General features: G+C 42.4%; 1 protein-coding gene across 1 annotated transcript; it reads left to right on the top strand.

The window, feature by feature from the left end:
• The first annotated feature begins 13,809 nt into the window (after positions 1-13,809).
• Positions 13,810-24,390, top strand: Il1a (interleukin 1 alpha). Its single transcript, XM_028893405.2, has 7 exons — positions 13,810-13,896; positions 14,541-14,595; positions 15,678-15,726; positions 16,948-17,170; positions 19,101-19,274; positions 20,709-20,830; positions 23,078-24,390. Exons 2-7 carry the CDS (start codon positions 14,549-14,551, stop codon positions 23,264-23,266), a joined length of 804 nt encoding a protein of 267 aa, XP_028749238.1. The 5' UTR covers positions 13,810-13,896; positions 14,541-14,548; the 3' UTR covers positions 23,267-24,390.
• The last annotated feature ends 2,479 nt before the right edge of the window (positions 24,391-26,869 follow it).

Raw genomic sequence — 26,869 nt, 5'->3', positions numbered from 1 at the left:
AATATGCAAATTTAGGACAAGGGAGATGGCTCAATTGGCCGAAAAGCACTTGCTGCCAAGCCTGAAGAGCTGAGTTTGATCCCCTGGCCTCACATGGTGGAAGGAGAGAACAGAATCCCACAGGTTGTCCTCTGGCCTCCATAGGCATGCTTAAGTGCATGTTCATAGACACACACAAACAATAACTTTTTATTTTAAAGTTCCTTGGTTGTAAAAAGAGTAATATTAAACACAATTTGGTCTTTTTAAAAACCTGCAAATTTAAAAATGTACAATTCAATATTTAAAAAAAAAAAAAAAAAAAAAAAAAAAAAAAAAAAAAAAAAAAAAAGAAAAAAAATGTACAATTCAATAATTTGGCAGAAGTATATACAATGAAACCAAGGAACATAACCAAGTGCTGAACATATCCGTCCTCCTGCCCTGTGGTGAGACCTTTGTCTCCACTTTGTCCTCACTCCCATCACCACACAGGGGTTGGTGCGTTCTCTCCCCGTGGACTTGTTGATACTTTCTAGAGTTTGGTATAAATGGAGCATACAGTATATATACTCCTTCTGAATGACGTGTGCCACCATGATTAGTTCGAGACTCATGCATATTGTCCCACGGGTCACTAGTTCAACACCTTTTATTGCTGGGTAGTAGTAATCCATTATATAGCTCAGCCACTGCTCATTTATCCAGTCACTTAAGGAAGACTTAAAGCTGTTTCCATTTTTAGCAACGACAAAGAGCATTGCTATGAACATTCCCATAAAAAAAAAAAAATGTTTATGTGAGAATATACTTTCTTTCTCTCGGGGAGATAAAGACCCAGGACTGGAAGGGTGGAACCTCATGTTAGATATATGTTTAACTTTTTAAAGAACTACGGATTGTATCACTTTACATTCCAACCAAGAGCATATGAAAATTCCAGTCCTTTCTCGCCCTTTCTAATTTGGAATACACTGATAACTGTGTGATTATTCCTAGAGCCTTGAATTACGTTTACATCCTCTTTAGCATTCAAAACTTTGTCAAGCTTAGAGGGAACACCCAGAGGATTGGTGTCTGTCATAGTAAGTGGAATTGGTTACTGCTATGCCAGGCCAGTTTGTGCCAGTGCCAACACAGACTGGGGTGTGGTTCAAAACAAAGCAAAAGGTTGATTAGGGTAGACTGGAACTCTGGTTTAGCCCTCAACTTGTAAAATATTACCTAAGTATCCATGGCAAACTCACCTACCTTCCCAGGGGCTCAGTTTCCTGTCTAGATAATGGAATTCGTGAAATTGTTAATTTGTCAAAATTACATAGATGAGTGATATTTCTACAATAACAGCAACTTTCAAAGTATTTTAAGGTTACATGAGAAAGGAAACAAATATTATCAAACTTTTCTTATTTTTGCCAAGAAGTGCACATTTTGTTTTATTTTTTTTACAACTGTCTTATGAAAAAGACAGAGCCTACCCCCTTCAGGATGACAGAAACTCTCATGTGCCCTCCACCAAAGCCCAGGTTCTTCTTTCTAGAATGAGAAACGAAACAGCTAGTTTCCATCAGGGCCACACGTGAGTTCTGCTCCAAACCATTTATTTTTGGGGGACGGGGGGCGAGTTAGTTGGTTAAATAGCTGGAATTTTTTTTTTTTGAGGCAGGGGGGCAGGGTCTTGCTACATAGCCCAGGCTGACCTCAAAGCTAGAGATTACCCTGCCTCAGTCTCCCAGGTGCTGTAGTTTTAGGCACACACCACCATTCCCAGCATGCATTACAGTTTTGCAATTATCTGACTTATTCTTGAGCCAATGCGCAAGAATAATTACCCAGCCAGGCCTTGCTTCTAGAGATAACATTGTTAAGAATGTCAAGAAAGAACAACGTAGTTCATTGTGAAAGTAAACTCTGCTCCTTGGAAGTGTGACTAAAATGTGACCAGTAGAAAGACCACCCCACTCCCTCTGTCACATTTGAATATTCAGAAGTCAACCTTATGTCACAGGGTCCCTGGTAACTGAACCCGCCCTAAGAAGAGCATTCAACTCCATGAGGATCAAACAGTCGAATTCTGTGAGACCAATTAGAAGGGGCTCAGAGGCCACAAAGAAACGCCATAGGATCCTAAGGGCTCCCTTGAGGTAGCAAGGATCTGTGCATCTTTCAGGAAACACTTAAGATAAATAGATGGAGCTAAGGACCCATAGATACTGGTTGTACCAGAAGAGAGAGCATCTTTGTATCAGAGCTATACAGTTTCTCAGTGGGCTGTAAGGTGGTTTCCAGCTCTTTAGATAACCCCATGTTCACAGGAATACAATAAATAAGAATAAACATTATTCTTCTGAGAAAGAGTTTGGATTAGAGGAAAACTCCAAAGTTCCAAAAAGAAGCAACTAAAGGTGCTACCCTGGTTTAAGTTCTGATTCTGTGATAAAAATAACCTGACAAAAAAGCAGTTTAGGAGAAAGGGTTTATTTGGTTTAAGAAAATCCAGATTACAGTCCCTCATTGCAGGTAAGTCAAGGCAGGGACTTCAAACAGCCAGTCACAGCACCCACAGTCAAGAACAGTGAGAAATCAATGTATGCATGCTCACTTGCTTGTGCTCAGTTCCATCTCTCCACTCTTACACAATTCAGAATCCCCTGTCTAGGGAATGATGCCACCCTCAGTGGGATGGCTCTTCCCATATCAATTAACTTAATTAAGAGAGTCACCCACAGGCCAGCCTGATGTAGACAATCCCTTACCTCTCTTCTCAGGAGATCCTAGATTGTGTCTAGTTGGCAATTAATGCTAACCATCAAAGGTACATACTAGCAATTTTCTCAAGTCTTTGTTTAATGACAGTGAATGTAAGGTGAGTGGGACCAAATCGTATAGGCAAATGATAGTAGCAAGATCCTGTCTCAAAACACCAGGCCGCCAAGCAACCCAAGACAATAATAATCTCATTTTAACTTAGGTGACTCCTGTGTGGGGCTCTGGTGGTTACTGCCTCGGTAGGGTATCTAGCATTTGAACTTTCACTTGTGAACAATGAGGAACCCTGGGAATGGAGAGGTTAAGCAGAGCCACACATGTAACACAAAAGATCCCGACAGCGACAAGCATGAGGGATGGCCACAAGAAGTGAGTGAAAGCTGTCACTCATCCTCCGAGACCACAGTGAGGAGAGAGTGAGTGAGGGAAATCAGTGATGAGACTCCCCGCTGGTGGGAGGGGGAGATGGAAGGAATGGATGGGCAAAGGAAGGAGGAACCCATGAGAGGGCACCAAGGTGTACCGGAGAGCAGAAAAGCACTCTATGACATAAGATCTTGAATCTGGACTGGGAAAATGGAGAAGTCTGGAGGAAAAATGATGCTCTCTCTGGACACTCTGACTCACTGTGTAGAGTAAGTTTCACGAATACAGAAACATTACCTAGATTTCCCCACCAGTTAGTTCTGCTTTGGGGCAGCCTGTGGGAATTTCTAGAGAACTGAACTAGTGGGCTTTTGCAGTGTGGAAAGAAAGAATTCGTAGAAACCAAGTGCAGAGGGGAAGTGATATTCGCATCCCTCTAAGGAAGGAAGTGGAAGCTCTTACTCCCTGCTCTCCGGTTTCTTCAAAAGTCACCTAAGAGACAGCAGGTTGCACGTCAATGCCAAAGTTCCAGGATTTCAAGCCATACCTAATTAAATTCCAAATAAATTAAAGGCTTAAACACAAAACACCAAGTTATAAGCCACCAAGAGATATCAAAGGCAAAGTTTTAGGTAATCCTGGGGATGAATTTTTTAAGATGTGTCTCTGAAAGTAGAATCCAGAGTTCAAAAGTCTTTCCTATAAGGATTTTGGTGTCCTACAGCAAGCTGCCTCCCTGTCCTTCCCTCCATCCCTATTTTATGCCACACTGTTCCTCACTGTCAGAGCTTCTTCACTGGCTTGCTCTCGCTTTTTTTAATTCTCGTGATCTTCCAGCTTCAGGGTTCTGCATGGGCCGTTCATTCGTGTTAGTTGGAATGTGACTCTTCTCCTGGGTTTCTTCCTTCCCTACCTAGACATCATGCTGATTTTTCAAGGGGACTTGCAGAGGATCAAGGTCTCCCCACACATATCTTCATAGCATCCCATACTTTCCCTTCCTTCACGATCACCTGCTATAGACTGAAATGGCTGTACACCAACTTCCCCCAAAATTCCCCTGGTGAATCCAAATCCCAAATGTAAAGACATTGGGAGATAAGGCATGCGGAGTCATGACCTCTTTTGTGGCGGCACTACCTGGTAACCTTACAAAAGAGATCTACCAGAGCGATCCTTTGCCCCTTCTGCCATGTGAGGCGTCAAGAAAAGTGTGATCTATGAAGCAGAAAGCGGACCTCAGCAGAATTAGCCAGCCCCTTTCTCTGAGACTCCAGAAGGTCCGTGTTTATAAGCCATCAACTTCACAGTGCTTTGCTATAGCTGTGCCGATAGACTAAGACAACACCACCCTTACGGCAAGAAAGCGTGTCTTCTCTGCTGACAGAGACACTCCGTGAAGTTAAACACTGCGTCTGTCTTACCACTCAGCCCTTAGCTCTCAATATGACCCCATCATCTCTAAATAAATGTGTGGGAGCGGATGAATGAAGAGATAGCCTTTAATAATTATCCCAGCCTGTTTGTATTGTACTCAGAATCCTTTTGACTGCAGCCTGATTTTTTTTTTATTTTAATATGTTTGTTCTGCCTAGTCACATTTGACATTCCTTACTTTCAGAAGGCCATGCTTTCCATCCTGTGTCACAAAGGGACCTGGACAATGAGTAAAGAAGTCGTCTGAGTTCCTTGAGTGGAAGGAAAATAAACTCCAAAGAAAGAATAAGCTTCACCACGGACGGAGTAAAGTGGGGGAAAATGTGGCATCTAGAGAGGACCGAAAGGCGACCAACACTACCTCACAAGCACAGTCTAATTCGATGCTTCCAAAACCCTGTGAGGAATTACTAGAGCAGTTTTGCAAGTGAGGCAACCCAAGCTCTGAAAGGTGAGCAGCTTACCCATAACCACACAGCAGGAGACACAAATGCCTTCAGCCTTACTCACCCGGTTTCCTCAGCCTGGAATGGCCATTCTCCGCTATGCAAATCCAAGTTCCCAAGCTAAATGGCAGCTTAAGGTAGCTTCCCTGAAGGCTTGCCGGAACTTCTTCCCACTCCGTGAGCTTCCGGCACTCCCTCCCTGCCCGCTTCTGTCTGTCCTACTCTCTATTCTCCTCACCTCCCCTTCTTCCCAAAACTTAAAAACAGCGGGCTCTTTGTCGCTTCTTTTCCCACAGCTGTCCTCCAGCTTCGCTGTTGACTGAGCCACTGAGCAAGGCACCTACCAGGCTGACTGTACAGTGCTCCCCAGGAACACCTGCCCAGGACTCACATGGCTCCACTCCGGAGTCCAAGCTCTGTAGCTCTGCTCCTCTTTCAAGAGAACCACGGTACCTTTGAGTAACCCTGGATAGGATGAAATATGCCCTCTAGGCGCTAAAACCCACCAAAGAAAGAAAGCAAAAAAGAGAGTTAAAAGCATATTCCCCTCCCTTGGATATTTGTTTTCTTATTAAAATACTTTAAAACTCATCCAGAGTTTCAGTCTTGGGAACATAAACTCCTTTTCCTTAAGGGTTATGAAGGGCCCTGATGGTCTTTCATATATGTGAGGCTTTCTTGAAAGCAAGACTGATTAATCAATGACCTTTTCACAGTCATGGTAGAAATGCCAATTCCTTCTAACTTGTCGGCAACTATCATATACACCTATGCTAAGATAGGATTTATTTCTGTTTCATTTAGGAGTCAATATATCGTTTGCCATTGAAATCAAAAGGACAAAGGCAGAGAGAGAACTCAGCACACATCTGTGATTTGGCTGTGCATGAGACAATTAAAGATTTTCAAGGGAAAGTAATGGTCTGGAAAGGGACACTATGCCACCAGACACAGTATTTCAGGAACACAAGGGAGCCATTGCAGAATATGGTCATGTTCAGGGTCATTGTGAAGTCTGGAATGGACAACCAGTACTTCCCAAGTAACTATCCGTTCCAATCTTCCACCTCATAAATAAGGGAAGCCCTGAGAAGTGTGAAAATTGTTTAAGGTCTTAAGTGGCCAAGAGCAAAGTCACAATGAAGCTCTGCCTGGCAGGCCACACTGTGTGCCACACCTGCTGAGCCCACCCTGCACCCTAGTTGGTTCAGTTGGAGGTTCATCATCTTCAGTCAACAGTTCACATCAGAAAAACAGGAAGGAGAGAGCCACACACTGGGCACAGGACTGTTGGCATGCATAAAAAGTCATATTAGAGCCTTATATTTCTTCTTATTAAAAATACCTTGAGGTCTGGGGGAACGGCTCAGTGGATAAAGTACTCATCACTCAAGCATAAGGACCTGAGTTTGAACCTCCAGAACCCATATAAAGTAGCACATGCATGTAACCTCAGCTCTCCTACAGCAAGATGAGAGAGGCCACAGGTGAATCTCTGGAAGTTCACAGGCCAGCTAGCCAGGAGTACACAGGAACAAAACAAGAAAAGAGATGCTGTCTCAAAATAGGCAAAAGGAGAGGACTGACTCCTGAGGTGGCCCTCTGGTCTCTTACAGGCATGTGGTAGCACTCACATGCACACACGTGTGCACATGTGAACACACACACATACACACACACACACACTCGCGTGCAGGAATGCATTATACATACAAATGTTTAAATATGTTTAAAAAAACTATAAAACACTACATAAGCATTAGGTTATTTTATTGTTTGCCTGGCCTATTAACACAATATTACCAACTTTATTATCATCCACTTTGTTCTCACAGCAAGTTTATCTTTACATCTGAAATCCTAATCTAGCCTCACTGTAAGCATCTAATTAGGATGTTGAGTTGTCTTACTGGAAAATCCCTCTCCCAGAGGGCAGAGAGCATTAAAGGCAGAATGCTAATGTAGACACGATGCTGTCCAAGATGAAATTGATTGTGTGAGAGAGGAATTTTGAGAGAATATATGTCATCCTGGTCTGTGGTAAAGAACAGGGTGAGACACACAGCATTAGTCAGAATAGGTCTGGTTTTACCACAGAAACAAACTGAAATCTCAGTGATTTGCCAAAACTGGAGCTGTGTTTCTCACGCGAAGTCGAGCGCAGGTGTTCTAGGCTCATGCCTTTGCCATGGCCGTATCTGCAACACGTGACTTCCTGCATCGGGGTTGCTGCATCGGGGACGCTGAGTGTGACGAAGGCCCGTGCTGGCCCTCCTTACATCAGCAGAACAGCAGTCACTTCCTGCTCACCGGAGTTTTCCATGTGTCCTCAATCTAACTGCAAAGGAGACCAGGAAGACAGACATTCATCAGGCAATCCCACACATGAGCAGATGGATACATTTAGTCAGCAATTAGCTACCGCACATTGATTCCAGAAAAGCAAACATCAAAAGATTTTAGAGTATCCCAATTATCTAAAAAAGAATTTACATAGGCCTTAAATACATAAAGGCTTGAAGAAATAACACAAAAATAAATAGTAATTACTCCTAATTACTACATTTCTCGTGGGCTTTATTTTAGTCTTTTTTATATATTTCTCCAACACAGAAATATTTAGTAACAAAGATTTTAATCATACTATTTTTTTTCATTGAGAAACACATTCAAAATAATCCTGACTCCAATGAGGAAAAGACTCAAAAGGAAAGAAATGCCCTTTTGATCAGAAGATCACAATTAGCGCAGAAGAGGAAAAGTCAGAGACAGGTCCAGACACAAGGGTTGCCACACAGGAAGCCTGCTGATGAGCTCATTTCTGAAGGGCATCGACAGAAGGCAAGGAAGAGGCAAAGCCTCATTACTCAGCATCTCAAGAGGTGAGAGAAAGGGAATTCAGAAACAGAAAGCATCCGTGAGGGAAGGAATGGACTAAGGCCGAGGGAAGGGGTCCCAGCCAGCCAGCTCCCCGGTGATTCCATGACTGAACTTCATCCGTGTGTGTCCTTCCTGCCGCAGACTTCTGGATCTCCCATCACCTCCAAGCCAGGGCCGTCCCACTGCTCCTGGGCGGGCAGAACATCTTAGTCCTACACACCTTTGAGTTCAGGTAGAAAGAGTGCTCTTGACACACGTATAGACACATTGCCATCTCTCTAGGTACTGTTTTACAGCCTAGAAATAGTTCCCAAACTCGAAGCCGTTATCCTGTAAAAGGACAAAGCAAGCTGAGGATGCAGCTCGATGGGAGACGCTTGACACTGTGTGCAAGGAGACTCTGGCTCAACCCTGGCAGCACAAAACAGCTCACGTGACCAAGAGGCAGAACTTGGATGTCTTCCACGAACCCTCCAGGAAAGACTTTTACACGGGGCCTTGCTGGTCTGGCCTCTGCTTCCCTCCTAGTCCTTGGTCCGTGGCTCACCAGCTCATCCCCCGCCACCGGGAGCTCTGAGCTCCAGCCTTCATGACCTGCTTCCATTTACTTGACTCTCATAGCATCTGGTTAGTCCAGAATGTTCCCTTCCTCTCCCCCACTGAGTAACCCTCTCCAAGACTAACTAGTGCCTCTATTTCATACTTTTATGACACTTAACCTCGATGTGTAATTAGGTACGTGGGGTCAGGGGTCATCACTGGCTTCATTGTCGGCTTTCGGGACATCAGAGACCACAGCTAGTTGTACTTGCTTGATGCAAAGTAAAAAGAAAAAAGTTCAGAAGTATTGTAGATTTCCTTCATTCTCTGTAACTCCTTTAAAAATCCGTGAGTGAGTGTGTGTGTGTGTGTGTGTGTGTGTGTGTGTGTGTGTGTGTGTGTGTGTGTGTTGACATGCATGTGGCTGCCCGTGGAGGCCAGAAGAGGATAGATTTCCTGGAGCTGGAGTTACATGTGGTTGGAGTTACAGGTCGTTCTGAGCCACCCAACATGGATGCTGGGAACTGAACTTGGGTCCTCTGGAAGAATAGTAAGTGCTATTAACCACTGAGCCATCTCCCTGGCTTCCTGTAACTCCTCTTTTTAAAAACATTTTTGAACACCTATTTTATCCCCAAATCCATGATAAGCATTTTATTTACTGATTCCATTTGTTTGCTTGCCTAGATCTTATGTATCCCAGGCTGACTTAAAACTCATTATATAGCAAAAGACCTGACCCTCCTGCCTCCAACTCCCCAGTACTAGACTCACAGGCAGATGCTACCCCACCCAATTTTTCAGTGCTAGGAATCAAACCCAGGGCTTTGTGCATGCTAGGCAAGCATCTTGCTGAGCCACACCCCCAGCCCTGTAAGCCCTTTTGAAGAGTGAGATGTCGTAGGAGAATTTACTTCTTGTCTTTCCCCCACTTCCCTGAAGAGCCTTGGTCCTTCAGAAGTAGAATGTGGCTGGAGAGATGGCTCAGAGGTTAAGAGCACAGACTGCACTTCCAGAGGTCCTGAGTTGATCCAGCACCACATGGCTCACACCATCTGTAATCAGATCTGGCCTTTTTGTATACATGATAAATAAATAAATCTTTAAAAAAAAAAAAAAAAAAAAGAATGTTGTAGGGTGGAATCAAGAGCTGAGTTTTCATTTTATTTCCTGTTCTCATATGAAGCCTCCATGTAAGCCCAAGCTCTTTTAAGAGAGTTTAAAATAGGTGGTCTCCAAAGCATGTTCCCTGTAACACGTAACTCTAGGACTCCCTACAGACCAAGACAACCTAGAAAGAGTAAAACTCCACTTAAAAGAGAACCAGAAAACAGAGAGGGGGAGGGGGCAGGGAGAGAGAGAGCAAGAAAGGCGACATTAAGACATAGAGACAGCCTTGTGGTTGAGTGTAGACTCCCGTCTGAATCCCATTTCCGCAACCTGCTGAAGCTTGCAACCTCAGGCTAGTTACTTAACTTTGCTAGAACTATACTTCCTCTTCTGTAAAATGTGATAGATTACCTCCTTTCTGATCTGATGAGAAGATTAAGTGAGATAATATATTCTTAAACCTAGAAGCTAATAGGGTTTTATGGACATCTTTCCTCCCACCTAATTGTCATGTAATTAAAAAGCAGATTAAAACTAAGTAAAGCATGAATGGAGACTGTAAAGCTCACTTGTCTCTTCATGTTTTATTCCTCTGACAGGCTTCATATCACCTGAAAAGAAACACACCCTCTGTTGAGGTCCACAAGCAAATAGTTAATTCCAGAACCCCTGTGCCCTCACAAATAACAAACTCCATAAGTGCTCATATCCCTGATAGAACATAACTTTGCACTCACATAACCTGTGTATAGCCCGCATATGCCTTGAATCATTTCTTATAACGCCCAGTGCAGTGTAAATGCTCTGTGAAAAGCCACTATACCGTATTGTTTACAGAGTGATGACAAGGAGAAAAGTCTGCGCTTGTCCAATACAGACACTTCTCCTTCCCCCAGTCCCGAAGTGTTTCTGCCTACAGATGGCTGAATCTAGGAATACAGAATCTGGGGACTCAGAGAGCCAAATTTACCCCCAGAAAAACTTAGAGTTGTGCTTCTCTCTGCATTCAAAGGATTTCTTTCACATCCAGGTATCATGCGCTAATTTTAAAGTGGATTCTAAAGGTGTTTGCATATGTTTCCCATCTTCATGGTACATTGGCAAGGTCATGCCTGAGGTCACAACCATACTCAACTGCCAATCATTACTCAATCATATCAAAGCCTTCCTTCCATTTCCAGGGTACCACAGAATGAAAGGAGATTTCGCTAGAAGAGAGAAAGGAGAAAATCTTCCTGATCTTTGGGGTTTGTTTGTTTGTTTGTTTGTTTTGTGTTGGGGAGTGTGTTGTGTGAGCACATGTACATACACTTTATGTGCATGTGAGTACTGAGGCCGGGGGTTGATACCAGAAATCTTCCTCAGTCCCTCTTTCATCTTATTGTTTCAGACCCACAGCTTGCAGGTATGGTTAGTCGAGCTAGCCCAATTGCTCTAGATTCCCTCGCTCTACTTTCTGAGGCTGGAGTTACAAACAGGCTGCCATGGCCACCCAGCATTTCCATGGGTTGTGGGTATCTGAACTCTGGTCCTCTTGCTCTTCCAGCAATCGCTTTTAACTTTGAAGCCATCCCCCCCCCCCCCCCAGACCATCTTTTATTTTTATAAAATCCTAGAATCACTAACGACAATGCATTTCAGCCCTGTCACTTGACAGCAATAGTGATAAAACATTCTAGGATTCCCACTGCAAACGAAATCTGACCTGGCATCAGAATCCTGAGTCTCAAGTACAGGCTGTGTCTGTGTCTCAGTTTCTATGACCTTCACTTTCCTCCTTCCAAGGTCGTCGGCCACATAAGGAGACAGAAAGGGCCACTGTATATGTGCAGTTGGAGGCTGGCGTGCGTGTGAGCACTTTGTGAACCATAAGGCAGTTGTCACAAGAAAAGCATCACCAAGGTCCTTTGGATCCTTAGGATAAGTGTGATGGGACATGGCTGTGCCTATAAGCCCAGCAGCACTCAGGACGCTGAGGCAGGATGAGCAAAAGTTTGAGAATGAACTCGAACTCGGATGCATAGTGAGACCCTGTCAAGAACAAAAGACGAGACGGGGAAGGGGGGGGGATAAGATGGAGGGATGAAAGGAAGGAGAAAGAGACAGACAGATCCCTTAGAGTCATAGCATCTGGACTTACAAAGCATATTTCGCCTACTGACACGCGTCACTTCACCTTGCATGCTTAATTTTGTAGCTCCTGAGGGAAAAATGTTAATGTACAGCAAAGCCTATGGTACAGAATGAGTGCACAATATTTTCCCTGGATTATTTAGAGAGCTCTGAGGCAAATACATGAGGCCTGGTAAAGCCCTCCCCAACACATTTCTCTCCCCCACCCTTCCCTAGAAGAGTTGGTTTAGACACACTCGGTATACTCTCACAGGAGGTAAGCTCCCCACCAAAGGCGCTCTCACTCTCTGAGCTTCCTGCCTTGTCGATTCCCTTCAGACCTGTTTCCAAGAAGATCATGTGGAAGAGGAGGGTTGAGCGAGACACTGACCCAAATTGGCTGTTTCTCAACCCGGCTCTCATCTGGTGAGTCCTCCACAGCCCAGGAATGAAAATGGAGCTGGGCTGGGTGTTGCTTCAGATGGTAGAAGCAAGGGTGCTTTCCTGGATTGCCAAAGGGGCAGGCGCTCTGCCTTGCTCTCAGAAACCAAACCGCTGCAGCGCCTCAGGAGTGGCCTTCACTCGAAAGTGTCTTCCCTGTTGAAGTCTTCTGAGCCCTGTTTTCGTAAGAAGTCTGTTTTCCTCTGTGAACTAAGGCATCACAGTGATGACTATGGACTCTCGAGTGACTGGAGCCATCATTAGTGTCGTTATTTGTGTTTGGTTGCATCTCCATAGCACCCCACATTCCCAGTGCACCTTGCAATTGTTTCTTAGTGATTGTCCTCACAAGATTCCGACAGGCCGAAGATGACAAGGTTAACGTTTCTGTGTTGCCTGAGGGGAACTCAGGTAGGCAGAGATGTTAGCTGGCTGACATCGCTACTCATATAAGGTCTATTTCGAGACACCCACACTTCGGCTCCAATCTGCTTTGGTGCTTATTCTGCCTTCATTTATGATAGCACTCATCTTTGACTCCTGTTTATAAATACAAGAAGGGACAGGCTGGGCAACAGAATTGGAACTGGAGAGTCTCCATATGTAATAGAATCAATGAACGTTTGAACAGCTCCATTATTTATGGTTAAACAGGACCAGAGGGAATACTTCATACAAATCACACAAGCTACCTTACTCCTTGTCCCATGCCTCTTTTATTCCCATGTTTCAGTGGCTTGCTTTTCTCTCTTTGCCATTTTTTTTTCTTTCCTTGTCTACCACCCACTTCCTTTATTTAAAATTTAAGTGGCTTCAATGCCAACTAGGAAAGCTGAGACACTGATCTACTGAGAGTCTGGTGCTCTACCATCTGAACTGGACTGGCCTCTGGGGACTGAAAATGTCTTTACTAAAAGTGCCCAGGCATTGCTGATTCCATGTCATAAGTAAGAATCCATACCTGCCTTTCCCACAGCCTCCACTCCTGAGCTGAGCCACTGTCCCAGCGGGGGCATTGTCCCTGCCTGCATAAGTGGGGAGCTGTCTTCGCCCACCTCTGACCTGTCTTTAGGTGGTGGGACAGGGTCACTTTTCCTAACATGGCTGAGCCTGGGAGTTCTCTCCTGAAGCTGCCATCTCTGTAGGAAATGTGTTGGCATTATTCAAAGGAGTAAGAGGACCTGGGTCTTTATGGTCAATGTCACTTTTGTTATCTCTACCTCCTCTAACCAGAAGGCTGTCATTCCATACTCAGACTGCTGACTTCTTCAAGCAAACCTTCCTCTTCAGAGGGGAGAGGGAAACCTCATTTTCCCTCAAATGCTATACCTTAGCTGCCAATTATCCTGCCCATCCACATTCAGTCCTGGGGCACAATAAACAATCCAGGTCAAACACAAAGTGTACCCCTGAAGCTCCCATCCTACTCAGTCTAGCCCTCTGATTTGAGGATTTCTGCCTTCTTCTTCCACCCGATACTTTTAGAATCCTGGTGAGCTTCCTGTTGCTCTTCCCTTTTTGTAAGACTACATGTTTATAATCATCTGGAACAAGCAATAAACAGATGAATCAAGTCAGCAGCCTGTGGAATCTTTGCAAAGAACATTATTACCAAGTATATAATCAGCCTTTTGGCCAGTATCAAGCAGAAACGAACATAGAGAGATACAGAGCAGAATTGTCTCATGTAAATTCCCAGTGACACACTCATGGCCACACCTACTTGAGATGATTATAAAAGACAGAGAAGCCTGACTCAGGCATAAGTCTCCAGGGCAGAGAGGGAGTCACCTCATTGGCGCTTGAGTCGGCAAAGGTATTGTCCTTATCGCGTCTGAGACTATGAAAATTGTCTTTTGTTTGCTCCTTGACTGTTTTCTCTGGAGGCACTTTCTGTGAGGCTGTGATCTGTTCCTTTTTCTTTTGTTGTTCCTGATTTGGTGTGTGAGCTGGAATCACAGATTTCAGAGAAGAATTCTCTTTCTAGTGATAAGGAACTGAAGGGCAGCTGAACAGGATTCCTGTGAGGGAATCCATCAAGGCAGCCGAATCTCTTCCCGGAGATGGGAACTCCCTGCTGACAAAAAGAAGAAAGATCTGCAGGTTCCCATGCTGTGTCTCCCTTGCCTCTGTATAAGGCAGATATATAACTCAGATGGCTTTCATTATTTTCCTTATCCTAGCCACCTTTTACTGAACACCTACTGTGTGTGATGGCATGGGCTGGACACAGAGAATACAGAGATAGGGAAAAGATTCTCAAACAAATGTACAAGCTGGTAGAGGAGAGCAAAGCACACACAAATAATGCAAGGGGTATGAAGACGAACGAGGAAATGCCGGGCGTGTGATAAGTCAGTCACTCATTGTAGTTTCTCAAGAAGAGCAAAGCGGGGTCACTCTCCTTGCAAGCATGGGGTTCAGAGGTAGAAAGCTGACAGTCACTGTGTTCTCTTGCAGAAGTCACGATGGCCAAAGTTCCTGATTTGTTTGAAGACTTGAAGAATTGTTATAGGTAAGAAACACATTCCACCTTCTGTGATTCACTAAATCTAACTAGGAGTTAAGTGATCGGCCAGTGGCTGGGTTGTCAGAGGCTCTGGAGATGTACACTGACCCTGAAGTCCAGGCAAGACCAGAGAAGACCCTGAAAGACAAAGCCTCCAACATGCTAAAATGGTATTTCATTGAGAGAAATGGAAATTATAGAAAACTATTTTTGAGGTATACAGACTCCTCTGTAATTTTATATCAACATCAGCTTAGGCACTCTGAGGAGTTTGTGTGCTGAGCTCCAGCAGCAGGTTTTAATGAACTGTTTGAGAGAAAATTCGTTCTGGGGGGGGACCCTGATCCCTGTCAAGCAGAGAAAACAGCTCTTGGGCACATGAACTCACAACCACAGTTAAACTTCACCCTGATAAACGAGCAGAGTTGAAATTCTAGAACATTCTTAACTAACACTATGTTCTTGTTGTTTACAACTAACATTAATGCTAATGAAGCTACAAAATATTTCTTGGCTACCATTGTAACGTGAAATCTGTTTTAGCGAGTACGTGAAAACAGTGTATGACACGTGTGTCTGTGGAACTTCAGAAGTTCTCTTTTCATTCAAGGAGCTTCAGCCTTTCCTGAACTCCAATTAAGGCTCTTTGATTTATTAGTCATGCCTAGTTTTTACAGATAAAGCACAAAGCTGTTCTAATAATTACTAATTCCAAATTAGTGACAAACTAATTACTATGTGTGTAGACATGAATATATAGAAGTCTTTAACTTTTCAAAGAGTAGTGTCTGTGTGTGTGTGTGTGTGTGTGTGTGTGTTGTGTGTGTGTGTGTGTGTTCATGTGCCCAAGTTACTGTAGAGCTGACTCTCCTCCTGACTGGGATCAAGTTCTCCTAAGAATGGAGTAAGTCTTGAACAGCCACTAAAACCCATTGCTGTGTTGGAGCATTCAGACTCAAAAGTGCCTGGGTCTAAATCAGTATTCAGGAATGTTGTATTACCAAAGCTAATGTGGTTATTAAAATATGATGCCTAAACCACAGTAAAATGATGAACTAAAATACAGTCTCATTATATGTTTTTGACAGTGAAAATGAAGAATACAGTTCCGCCATTGACCATCTCTCTCTGAATCAGGTAAGAATATGATTATCATTCTTATAGATCTGGATTTTCTTTTTCTTCTTTCTTTCTTTCTTTCTTTCTTTTTTTTTTTTTTTTTTACACATTGATTCATCTGCCAGAAAAGCACAATGAGGGTTGAGTATTATACACTTTTGTTTCGCTCTCACTACAGGTCTAAAGTACATTTATTTATTGTTAGTGAGACCACTGGCCTCTCTCTACTAGTAGTTAACTGCTGTTCTTCACGCTCATTGGCTCCTCCATTCAGAGAAGAACTACCTGAAGCCCCTAAGCACTTCTGGGCTCCTTCACAATGTTAATTTTGTCATCCTTAGCCAGTTGCTTCAATCCACCTCACCTGGAGTCTTATCTCCTAATGTGCAATGTGGACATCATCCTCTGACATTAACACCAGAGGCCCACAAAGCTGAGGTAGAGGAAGCCAGCTAAGAGAAAGAGAAAATGTTACACTCACTCACCAAGTTATTTTGTGTATCTGTGATACCAGTTTTAAAAACTGCTTCCAGAAGAACAGCCATACCAAAGACATCCATGGGGGCTCAAGCCCCCAGGGAGATCACCTCCTGCAGATGTTCAAGTCCCTTATATTGAGTGACCTTCTATTTGTATAAAATATGCATGCATTCGCAAATGACTTTAATTCATATCTGGGTGACTTAACCATACCTGCCACAATGCAAATGCTATGGGAATAATTGTTATACTTATGAGTCAGTGATTACATTATTTAGGAAGTAATGACAAAAAGATTCACATGTTCAGCACAGATGTCATTTCTTTTTAGAAAATATTTTGAATCTTAAAGTTGGTTGAATTTGAGCAGGCAATACAGACAGCCCAAAGTATTTTCTAAAATATTATGAGTACTCTCAAGTAGATGTCAGATCTCTTGATGGAAGGGTCTCACCAGCATCACCTGTTAACCTATTTCACTAAAATGTTTTATTTTTGAGCCTAAAGATGGGTGGAAAGACCTTCCCCCAGAATTGTGTGGTTTCAGGGAAAACCAAGAAAGGAAAAAAAAGAAGGAATGGAGCGGGAGGGAAGGAAGGACCGTGAAGGGCAAGAGGCGAGGGAGGGATGAAGCATAGGTTGGTTCCCAACAGCCAGAATGGAGGTCACTCTCGCTAAGTCTGTAGGATACAGACCCTATAAAGAGTGCCATCCCAAGGTCAGAGGTAAGCTCTCAGGTGCCACTTCCCTTCCTCACAGAAGTCCTTCTACGATGCAAGCTACGTCTCGCTTCAGGAGAATTGCACAGACAAGTTTGTATCTCTGAGAGGCTCCGAAACCTCGAAGATGTCCACCTTTGAGCAGAGTCTGATGGTGGCGGCAGTAACATCAAACCAGGGGAAGATCCTGAAGAAGAGACGGCTGACCTTCGATCAGGCCTTTGCTGAAGAGGACCTGGAGGCCATGACCCATAATTTAGAAGGTAAGGGATAAAACACAACAAAATCCAATTTTCCGGTTTTAAGCAAAGAAAATAAAACCTGGAACCAAACAAGAAAGCAACCAGACATTAGCTCAGTAACTATAACAAAGAAAAATTAAATGCCACTCTTCTCCAGAGGGGAGAGATCAATGGTAGCCTGAGTCCAGAACACTTACTCAAGGGCTCCTTTCTTGGCTATATTGTGAAGGTCACATAAAGGTCTTTGGTTGGAGAGAAAGCAGTCATCATCCATTAGCTCATGACCTCTAGTGGGTGCCACCTCCTTAGTCATGTTCCTCAATCTCTCTGGGCTTCAGTTCCCCATACTGTGAATAGAGATGACCAAGACTTACAGCTCACAGGGTTCCTGTAAAGATTAAATAAGCCAATACCTCTAAAACATTTAGACTAGAAGAATGCCTAATGTGAGGTCACTACCCAAGAAACGTCAGCCATTGGTGTTGCTCCCAGTGCCCTTGGAAATGCCACAACACTATTAAGTTATTGATGGCTGCACTTTCTGGAGGCTCCAAAACAGCCTTCCCCTCTCCTTCGCATATGAGGAAATAAGGCTCAGTCTCTACGTGGGAAACCCTCACAGCCAATTCAGTCCAGTCTGACTATGAGAACCCTGGGTTTTCTTTCATGTCTTTGCTATACATTCCTCCACAGAAAATCATAAACCAAGTACTCATTTTAGTATAAAACCTAGGCAACAGTACCTCTCCGCCTAGAAAAATTTTAAAATAAAACAAAGTATAATAAAGAACTTTAGCACTCACTCATTTTTGTCCCTCAGATTTTAACTCTACCAACACCACGGAATGTTTCCTTAAAGTCTTTTGCGCATACAGATGCACACAAGAGCAAACATGTCCAACATCATCATTGGTATACTACACACCATCTCACATCCAGCTTTTTCTCATTTAATATATTACAGACATTTTACAGGCAAATTTTTCAACACTGAAGTGACAGTGAACATCTATGTCAATATCTGTCACCATTCATTCCTTAGAATAGCATCCTAGAAGTGAAGTTAGTCAGAACCTGGAGATTCATGAAATTAATCATACATACACTCTCCAAAAAGACAGTAGGTCTGAACCTTCAGTGCATATATATGTAACATATGTATTATTTATAGATAATGGGGACATATCATTGTGGTATACAATTTTAACACATTTCCTTTCATCTTAGCATACATTCATCTGAAAAATATCGATTAGAAATACTGGTAGTCTTCCTTGTCACTTAGAAACCTGCTAACGGGGCCAGGCATGGTGCCTAACACCTTTAATCCCAGTAGGAGGCAGAGGCAGAAGAATCTCTGTGAGTTCAAGACTATTCATGTATATAGAGTGAATTTCAAGCCAACCAGGGTTCCATAATAAGAAAAAAGAAAAGAAAGGAACTAACAAAAAATTTAAAAGTTTCTCAAGAACTCTTGTAAAAAGTAAAATAAAATTGTTGCTTGATGAATTGGTTTACCAAAAAAAAGAAGAAAGGAAGGAAGGAAGGAAGGAAGGAAGGAAGGAAGGAAGGAAGGAAGGAAAGAAGGAGAGAGAGAGAGAAGAGAGAGAGAGAGAGAGAAAGAAAGAAAGAAAGAAAGAAAGAAAGAAAGAAAGAAAGAAAGAAAGAAAGAAAGAAAGAAAGAAAGAAAGACAGACAGGAAGAAAGACAGAAAGAGAGAGAGAAAGAGAGAGAAAGAAAGAAAGAAAGAGAACCATAATAATAATAATAAAAAAAAAAAACCCTAGCTGGAATCAAGCCTTCTGCTGATTGATTTCAACTCTGGCTGTTCCACCAGGATCAGCTACCCCTACAGTCCCTCTCAGAACTACATCTGATACTTGTATTAGCATGTATATGTCATCTATATTTTTAAAGAGGCAATAACCTGACCTTGTGATAATGATTCTAGAGACCATCCAATCAGATTCAGCACCTCACATCTTCCAGAGTAATGTGAAATACAGATTGCTAAGACTTGTCAAGCATGAGTTCGTCCTGAATGATCCTCTCAATCAAAACATTTACCTGGATGTGGACAATATACATCTCAAGGCTGCTTCATTAACTGACCTGCAACATGAAGGTAAGTTAGCACCTTGGCACTCTCCCCTCCTTGGGTTTTTTTGCTTCTTTCAAACTTTCTGCTTCCAAAGCACAGACTTACCTACATCCCTGGCTTTGTACACTTCTTCTAGAATAGAATGAAGCACCCCACCCCCACCAAGAATCCCTGAAAAGGACAGAATGTCACCCAAATCTTTGAGTTCCACCAGAGAGCAGTTTCCTACCTGAGCTCACTACATGGGACAGAGAGCTTTCTGATGTACCATCTCTTTGGTGCTTGTAGACATTCTCAACAAGACCTCCCCAGAGAAAACTGAGCACCACAAACGTTTAATGACTTACCAAGAAGTTAACAAGGCGCAGTCAGTCACTATCTGTTAGAAAGCTGATGATCAAACTTACAACTCACTTTCAGCTAGGAAGAGCTTGCTAAAGTGACGGGAAAGCCAAACAGCCCCTAACTGCAATGGGATCTGAAGGACAAAATTCAGTGTCCAAAAGTCTTGTTACACAGATCCAGCTTCCATAATGAACCTATTTTAGATGCGGAATGCATCATCAATATGCAAAATTCTTTTTTAAAGAGCCACAGCAGCAACTTTATAGTAAGTAGGCAGGGTTCTTTCTGATTAGAGACAATGTGCACACCACTTACCATGCTTTCTACTCTATGACATTTGCAAATTGTTGTGTATCCTATTTCCTACTTAAACCATACACTTTTCCCCACGTATTAACTTAGTCTATGAATTTTCTACACACACACACACACACACACACACACACACACACACACACACACTTGCTTTTTGGTGTAAAAGATCAAACCCAAGCCAAATACACAGTAAGCAAGTGGTCTGTCACTGACCACAACTCCTGCCCCTGTGATCCCTCTTATTTACATTTCTAGTGGTACTAGAGAAGTTAGTCATTTTACTATGCTGGACGTGTGTGTGTGTGTGTGTGTGTGTCTGTCTGTCTGTCTGTGTCTGTGTGTGCGAGAGAGAGAGAGAGAGAGAGAGAGAGAGAGAGAGAGAGAGAGAGAGAGAGAGAGAGAGAGAATCTTCTTAGATTCCTCCATTTTAAGCCATTAGGAACTCATCTCATAGACCAACAAATGTCAAGGTCTTATTCCACTATTTTAACTACAAGAGCTTTAGCAAGAATTTGGTCCTTAAGCATTCTACTCAAATAGAAAGCTTTAGAAACATTATTTACAGCCGCAGGCATTGTAAAGGATACAACAATGTATAAAATCCCACTCTTGACCTCCACAAATAAATATGGTGTATTCATTTACACCATAGTTGGGACCTGATTTTACACACACACACACACACACACACACACACACACACACACACACACACACACACACACACCTACCTAAACACCTCTTTTTATGTTTAAAAAAGCAGTGGACTGACTTTCTTTCTGGCTTTTTCTTTGACAGTAAAATTTGACATGTATGCCTACTCATCAGGAGACGACTCTAAATATCCTGTTACTCTAAAAATCTCCAATACTCAGCTGTTCGTGAGCGCTCAAGGTGAAGACGAGCCTGTGTTGCTGAAGGTCAGTTGACTTCCACCTCAAACTTGCCCTCACTTGCCTCCCACTGTTGTGAACGATCATAGGAAGCAGACGTCCCCCCCAGGGTGACCTGCCACTGTCACTACAGGCTCACCCCTCCCTCCCTGACTATGTTCACCTCCCACCCTAGAGCCTCCATTTGTTCGTTGATCTTTACTGACATCTTCCATCTGACGTGCATGGATGGCAGTGGGCATTACAACAATGGGCGAGCCCACCGAGATCAGAGAGGATAAACCACTTGCCAACACATGTGACGTCAAAAGCTAAGAGCCGCAACACTCAGACCTTAGCGTTCTCACTCCAGTGGTCCACTGGTAATATTATTGTCTCTCATCCCGTCCCCATGTTCTCTACAGCCATCTCCCTCAAATATACACACACATACCACACACCACACACACCACACACACACACCACACACATACCACACACCATACACACATAACACACACACCACACACACATAACACACACATACCACACACACCACACACACATATCACACACACACACACCACACACACAAAACACACACATACCACACACACACCACACACACACCACACACACACACACACACATCACACACCACACACACACACCACACACACACACACCACACACACACACACCACACACAACACACACACACACACACACACACACACACACTCACACACACATTTAAGCATTAGACATTTTTACCATGGAGAAAAATATGACTCTCATTTAGTAAATGTATATTCCAGTGCTTCCAGTTTCCACCTAAAATGTATGTGGGCACTGTATTTCTCTGTCTGAATCAAATGAAATGAAAGGGTCACCCACTAAGTAGGGCAGTAGCTTCATTCGTGAATTCATTCAACAAGCCATTATTTACCGAGAGCCTTCTCTTTTTCAAGCACAGCACTAAGCTATGGAGAATGGCAAGCCAATTCCCTAACCTTATGGAACATAGTACTCTAGTACACAGTACACAGACAACAGATAAGTCAGAGAGTCAACAACAAAAAGGTAAATGTTGGACAGAAAATGCACAATGTACTAAGAGAGAAAATGGCAAAGTGTTATTTAGAGGGAGGGACAAGAGCAGAGCTCCCTGAGAGACAAGACCAGCTAATAAGACGTCAGAACGGGTCATCCTACACCTCTTAGAATCTGAGTTCCCTAGATCTCCATCCATGAGTCCACAGGCCAGCTCCAAGGGTCAGCGAGCACTCCTGTATATTTGATATACGGTTGAAAGGCACTAAAGGTTGCAGACAGTGCAGGGTGCTGGTATCAGTTACACTTTGTAAATGGATGATGGTCTAGAAGGAAAGAATTAGCAAAAGCAGAAAGCTCAGCTGGGAAGTTAGAGGTGAAGTGTGGAGAAGAATAAGGTGGGCACACAGAAGGGAGCAGACCTTGTAGAGTCGTCTGGAGGCAGAACAGCCAAAGGAAAGGGTAAAAGCAGGAGATGGACAGGTCTGAAGAGTACTGTTCTTGCTGATGTTGACACCCCAAGGAAGCTGATCTGGTTATTTACTTGTAGATTTGCAGATTAAAAAGAATACAAAAGGAAGTTTTAACAAACAGAATTTGAAGTGTATTTTTCCATGAAGGTTATTTATTGTTAGAGTTTATTCAGAGTCAAAAGAAGAGGACAGTCTTAAAAGGTTGTGTTCAACAGTCAGCAATTAATCTATCAGGGAAGCATTGTGGGGTTTCAGTTATTTGGTTTTTTTGGGGGAGGGGGGTATGGTTAACTTTCAGATTTTTACTGAAATACAGAGATAAATATCATCTCCATGCTCTACTGCTTCCAGAAAGGTGTAGTTTGTATGCTTGGGGGTCAGAATGTTGGGAGGTCTTAGAATCATCAGTGTTCAGATTTGGTGAGAGTACCCTGTGCCCGCATTAGACAGGATACACACGTGCAGTGTTTCACCCCACTTTTTTGGATACAGGGAGATGCCGGCATCATTGACAGTCTTCATGATTCATTTAGATTTCTCTCCAATTAACTAAAGAAATCAGCTCTTATGAGTAGTCTGGACTATACATCGAATAGGCATGTGGTAAATGTTTGTTGAGTGACCAAATGAAGGAGTGGATTGTATCTGAGTCAGGCTTCTAGAGTGCTATTTTTCATGAAGGCCAGACACCAGAGGGTTGTTACACTTCAGTTTTTTTTTTTCCAACACCTTCTTATGTACTAAGAGAATTCTGTTTTGCTTATCACAGGAGATACCTGAAACACCAAAAGTCATCACAGGGAGTGAGATCGACCTCATTTTCTTCTGGAAAACGGTCAACTCTAAGAACTACTTCACATCAGCTGCCTATCCAGAGCTGTTCATTGCCACAAAAGAACAAAGTCGGGTGCACCTGGCAAAGGGGCTGCCCTCGATGACAGACTTCCAGATACCGTAAGAGCAGCCTTATTTCTGGAGTCTACTGACTCGAGAAGTGCTGACAATCTGTATGTACCATGTACAGGAAGGTTCTTCACCCTGAGTCACCTGCACAGCATGTGCTGAGCCTTTGTAATTCTAAATGAATGTTTACCCTCTTTGTGAGAGAAGAGCAAAGCCTAATGCAATCAACCCCGACATACAATGTTGTTATTTAAAGAGCACCCTATACTTTGCACAGTACTAATCCCTTTAATTATTATTCTTCAGGACATTCTTAGGAGGAACAGAGCTGTTGTGATCAAAAGACTCTACCCATATTACAGATGGGTTAACTACAGCATAAAAAAAAACCTAAAAACTACACTTGATAGCAATTGGAATGAGAATCCACAGACCCATGATGTCAATCTAACTGTGTGCCTTCTGCTTCCAAATTGCTGATTGAGTAGGATAAAGTTATAAAAACTTTAACTCTATCATTTTCAAAAGGAAGGGGACAATAGCTACATCTTTCCTACCTCAGTGGGTTTTATTCCAATGAGATCATTTGGATGAAATCCTCCTGTAACAAACCTCAAGAAGAAGACAGAATGTTGAATGTTATTTTTAAGTTATTTTATATATGTATTTATAAATATATTTATGATAATTATATTATTTATGACACATCCTTAAATCCTCTGAGCTTGACCAGTATCCTCAGCAGCAGGGTGTTCTAGGTAGAATCAGTTAGCTGTAGCTGCTCCAGAACACCATGCTGTAGACATTATGCTTTTTCCACAGCCATGAAGTTCTCTCTACATCCTCATTCTTGGGAGCCCTGTAATTAGACCACGAATCTGTATTGTTTACTTTGTTCATTTAAAATGATAATTGGGCCAGTCTTTCACCCTTCTGTCCCTAAAGCTATCTGGGTATTCTTACATCATTCAACCTCACCTGTAATTAAATCCAACACTCCAAAGATGGAAATATCTTAACTGTGACAACCACATCACTGTTACTTGAAGTTTCCTTTCTAGAATGTAATCAGTCTGGGTCTCAAATTTGTTCTCAAACTGCAGTGTCACATGACTATCAACAATAATAATCAGTGCATTGTTGTTGATCATAATTAAATAAAACAAGTTTGAACTGATATATTTATTTGTTATCTTTTTTGCTTGGGTTTTGCAATGGGAAGGTTGTTTGTTGTCAGACTTTGTTTGGACTACCAGCTCCCAAATAATGACATGAGATTTCTTATTAATTATGAAAAGGTTGACCTTAGCTTAGGCTTGTTCCCAACTAGCTCTTATAACTTAAATTAACCCATTTATATTAATCTATGTTCTGCCATGTGGCTCATTGCCTCTCCTCCATACTATACATCCTATCTCCCCATGTCTTGCTGATGAATTCCACCTCTCTTCTTCTCAAAGTTCCTATCTCTTCCTGGAAGTCCTGCCTATCCTCTCCTGCCTACCTATTGGCCATTCAGCTCTTTATTAACCAATTAGAAGGTGCCTTGGCAGAGACACATCTTCACAGTGTACAAAAAGATTATCCCACAACAATCGTTTTGCTTTTTTTTTTTTTTTCTTTTTAATACTGTGAAGGGGTTGTTCTGTCATTTGCTGTCTTCATTACCTGACTGTTAGGAACAACTGAGTAGACAGTCATATAACCCACTGCAGTTAGTGTCACTTTACAAAACCAGGTTCCCACACAGCTCTCAAGGAGATGTCTCCATCAAATCCCTCCCCGCAGAGTTCAGTGAACCCCGTGGATGTGGAGGCAGGAATTGAGAAGACAGAGGGTATCAAGGACATTAGAAAAAGGCCCTCTAAAACAACTGAACAAAGCTAATATAAATTCACAGAGACTGAAGAAGTAGTCACAGGGCCCACATGGGTCTGCACCAGGTCCTCTGCATACATGCTATAGCTTTCAGTTTAGTATTTTTGTAGGACTCCTGAATATGTAAATAAGTAGGTCTCTGATTCTTGTGCCTTCTCTTTGGGCTCTTTTATTTTTCTGTTGTCTTGTCTTGTTCAACTTTGATGAGTTTTGTTCTGTCTTCTTATCCTTTATGTTATGTTTCATTGTTATCTCAAAAATACATTTAAAAAATACATATTTCATAGTTTTTCTTTCTTTTTTGTTAGCTGCCAGTATTCAAGATAGCACTAAAAATTATATTCCCAGGCTCAGTTAAAACATATAATACAGCCGGGTGGTGGTGGCGCATGCCTTTAATCCCAGCACTCGGGAGGCAGAGCTAGGCAGATCTCAGTGAGTTCGAGGCCAGCCTGGGCTACAGAGTGAGTTCCAGGAAAGGGGCAAAGCTACACAGAGAAACTCTGTTTCAAAACAAACAAACAAATAAAACATATGTGTTCAGTGCATGTGTATGCTGACATCTGTCCATACAAACTCATACAAAGCACCATCAAAAACAAGTAGTGGTTTTATAGCAAACCGGAAGCTGCTTTCCTGTGGCCTAGTGAAGGAAAAACTCAGAATAAGAAATAATAAAACTACCTCAAAAAAAAAAAAAAAAAAAGAAAAAAAAAGAAAGAAAAAAAAAGAAAGAAAGAAAGAAAAAGCCTTGGAAACTCACAGACTAGAATAGCTGAAATGCACAGTAACTCCTCACCTGCATCCTTGTATGTAACCCCAGTAAAACTCATTAATCCACCAAGTTGGACTTTGGTGGTATCCTTATTTGGTCTGTCAATGGAATCCCTATCTGAAGTGAGTAGACATGTGTGCTATGCCTCCCCAGGAAACGTTTTGCCATACAACAAAGGGATGTCAGGGTGTCAGACTCCATGGAACTGGAGTTACAGGCAGTTTTCAGTTGCCTAATATGAATACCAGGAACCAACTCTGGTTGCCTGCAAAAGCAGTACATGCTCTTAGCCCCAAGCCATCTCATCCCTTTTTATCATATTAAAAACAACAATAAATAACAAAAAGAACCCTTTTGTGATTTTTTTATTGCCCTTCAAACTCACCTAATTATTCTTATGCATAATGGTGATTCTTTCTTTCTTCTTTCATTTCTTTCTTCTCTTTTTTCTATGGTTCTTTTTTCTTTCTAGTGGGCTATTGTTAGCATTTTAAATTTACCTTGTTGATGTTATTCTGTTTAAATAAGCTATTGTTTTCATGTTTTACTTCTATTCTTAGATTTATCTAATTTTGTTTTTTTAATTTTCTCATTATTGGGAAATTTTTTTTTGTTCTTTTCTTTTTAACTCTTCTAACCTCCATAACATTTTTCTCCACTCCTCACCATCTTTTCTCTCTTTTCTTTAATATCTGAATGTTTTTCTGAGAACATTTCCAGAAACAATTTGATCATGGCCTAATCAATGGAGTGATCCTTCAATATTTTGTCATGTGATGGCCACCGGAAGGCAGAGAGGGCGGGATTACAGGAAATGAGCGCATTGTTGGGAACTGGTAGGAGGAGGGGGCCTAGTTGATGAACTAGATCTTTAGCAGGCTACATCACTGGGGGGCTCTATCTTGCCCTGGCCTCTTCCTACACTCCTTCCTCTGCTTCCTGTCCACAAAGATGTAAAGAACAGCATCGGCCACACATTCCCTCTGCCAGGATGCTCTGCCCAAG

This window comes from Peromyscus leucopus, chromosome 4 (genome assembly GCF_004664715.2).
Source record: "Peromyscus leucopus breed LL Stock chromosome 4, UCI_PerLeu_2.1, whole genome shotgun sequence".
Taxonomy (NCBI): domain Eukaryota; kingdom Metazoa; phylum Chordata; class Mammalia; order Rodentia; family Cricetidae; genus Peromyscus; species Peromyscus leucopus.
Note: the sequence above shows the minus strand (reverse complement) of the source record. Positions and strands in the feature narration are given on the sequence as shown.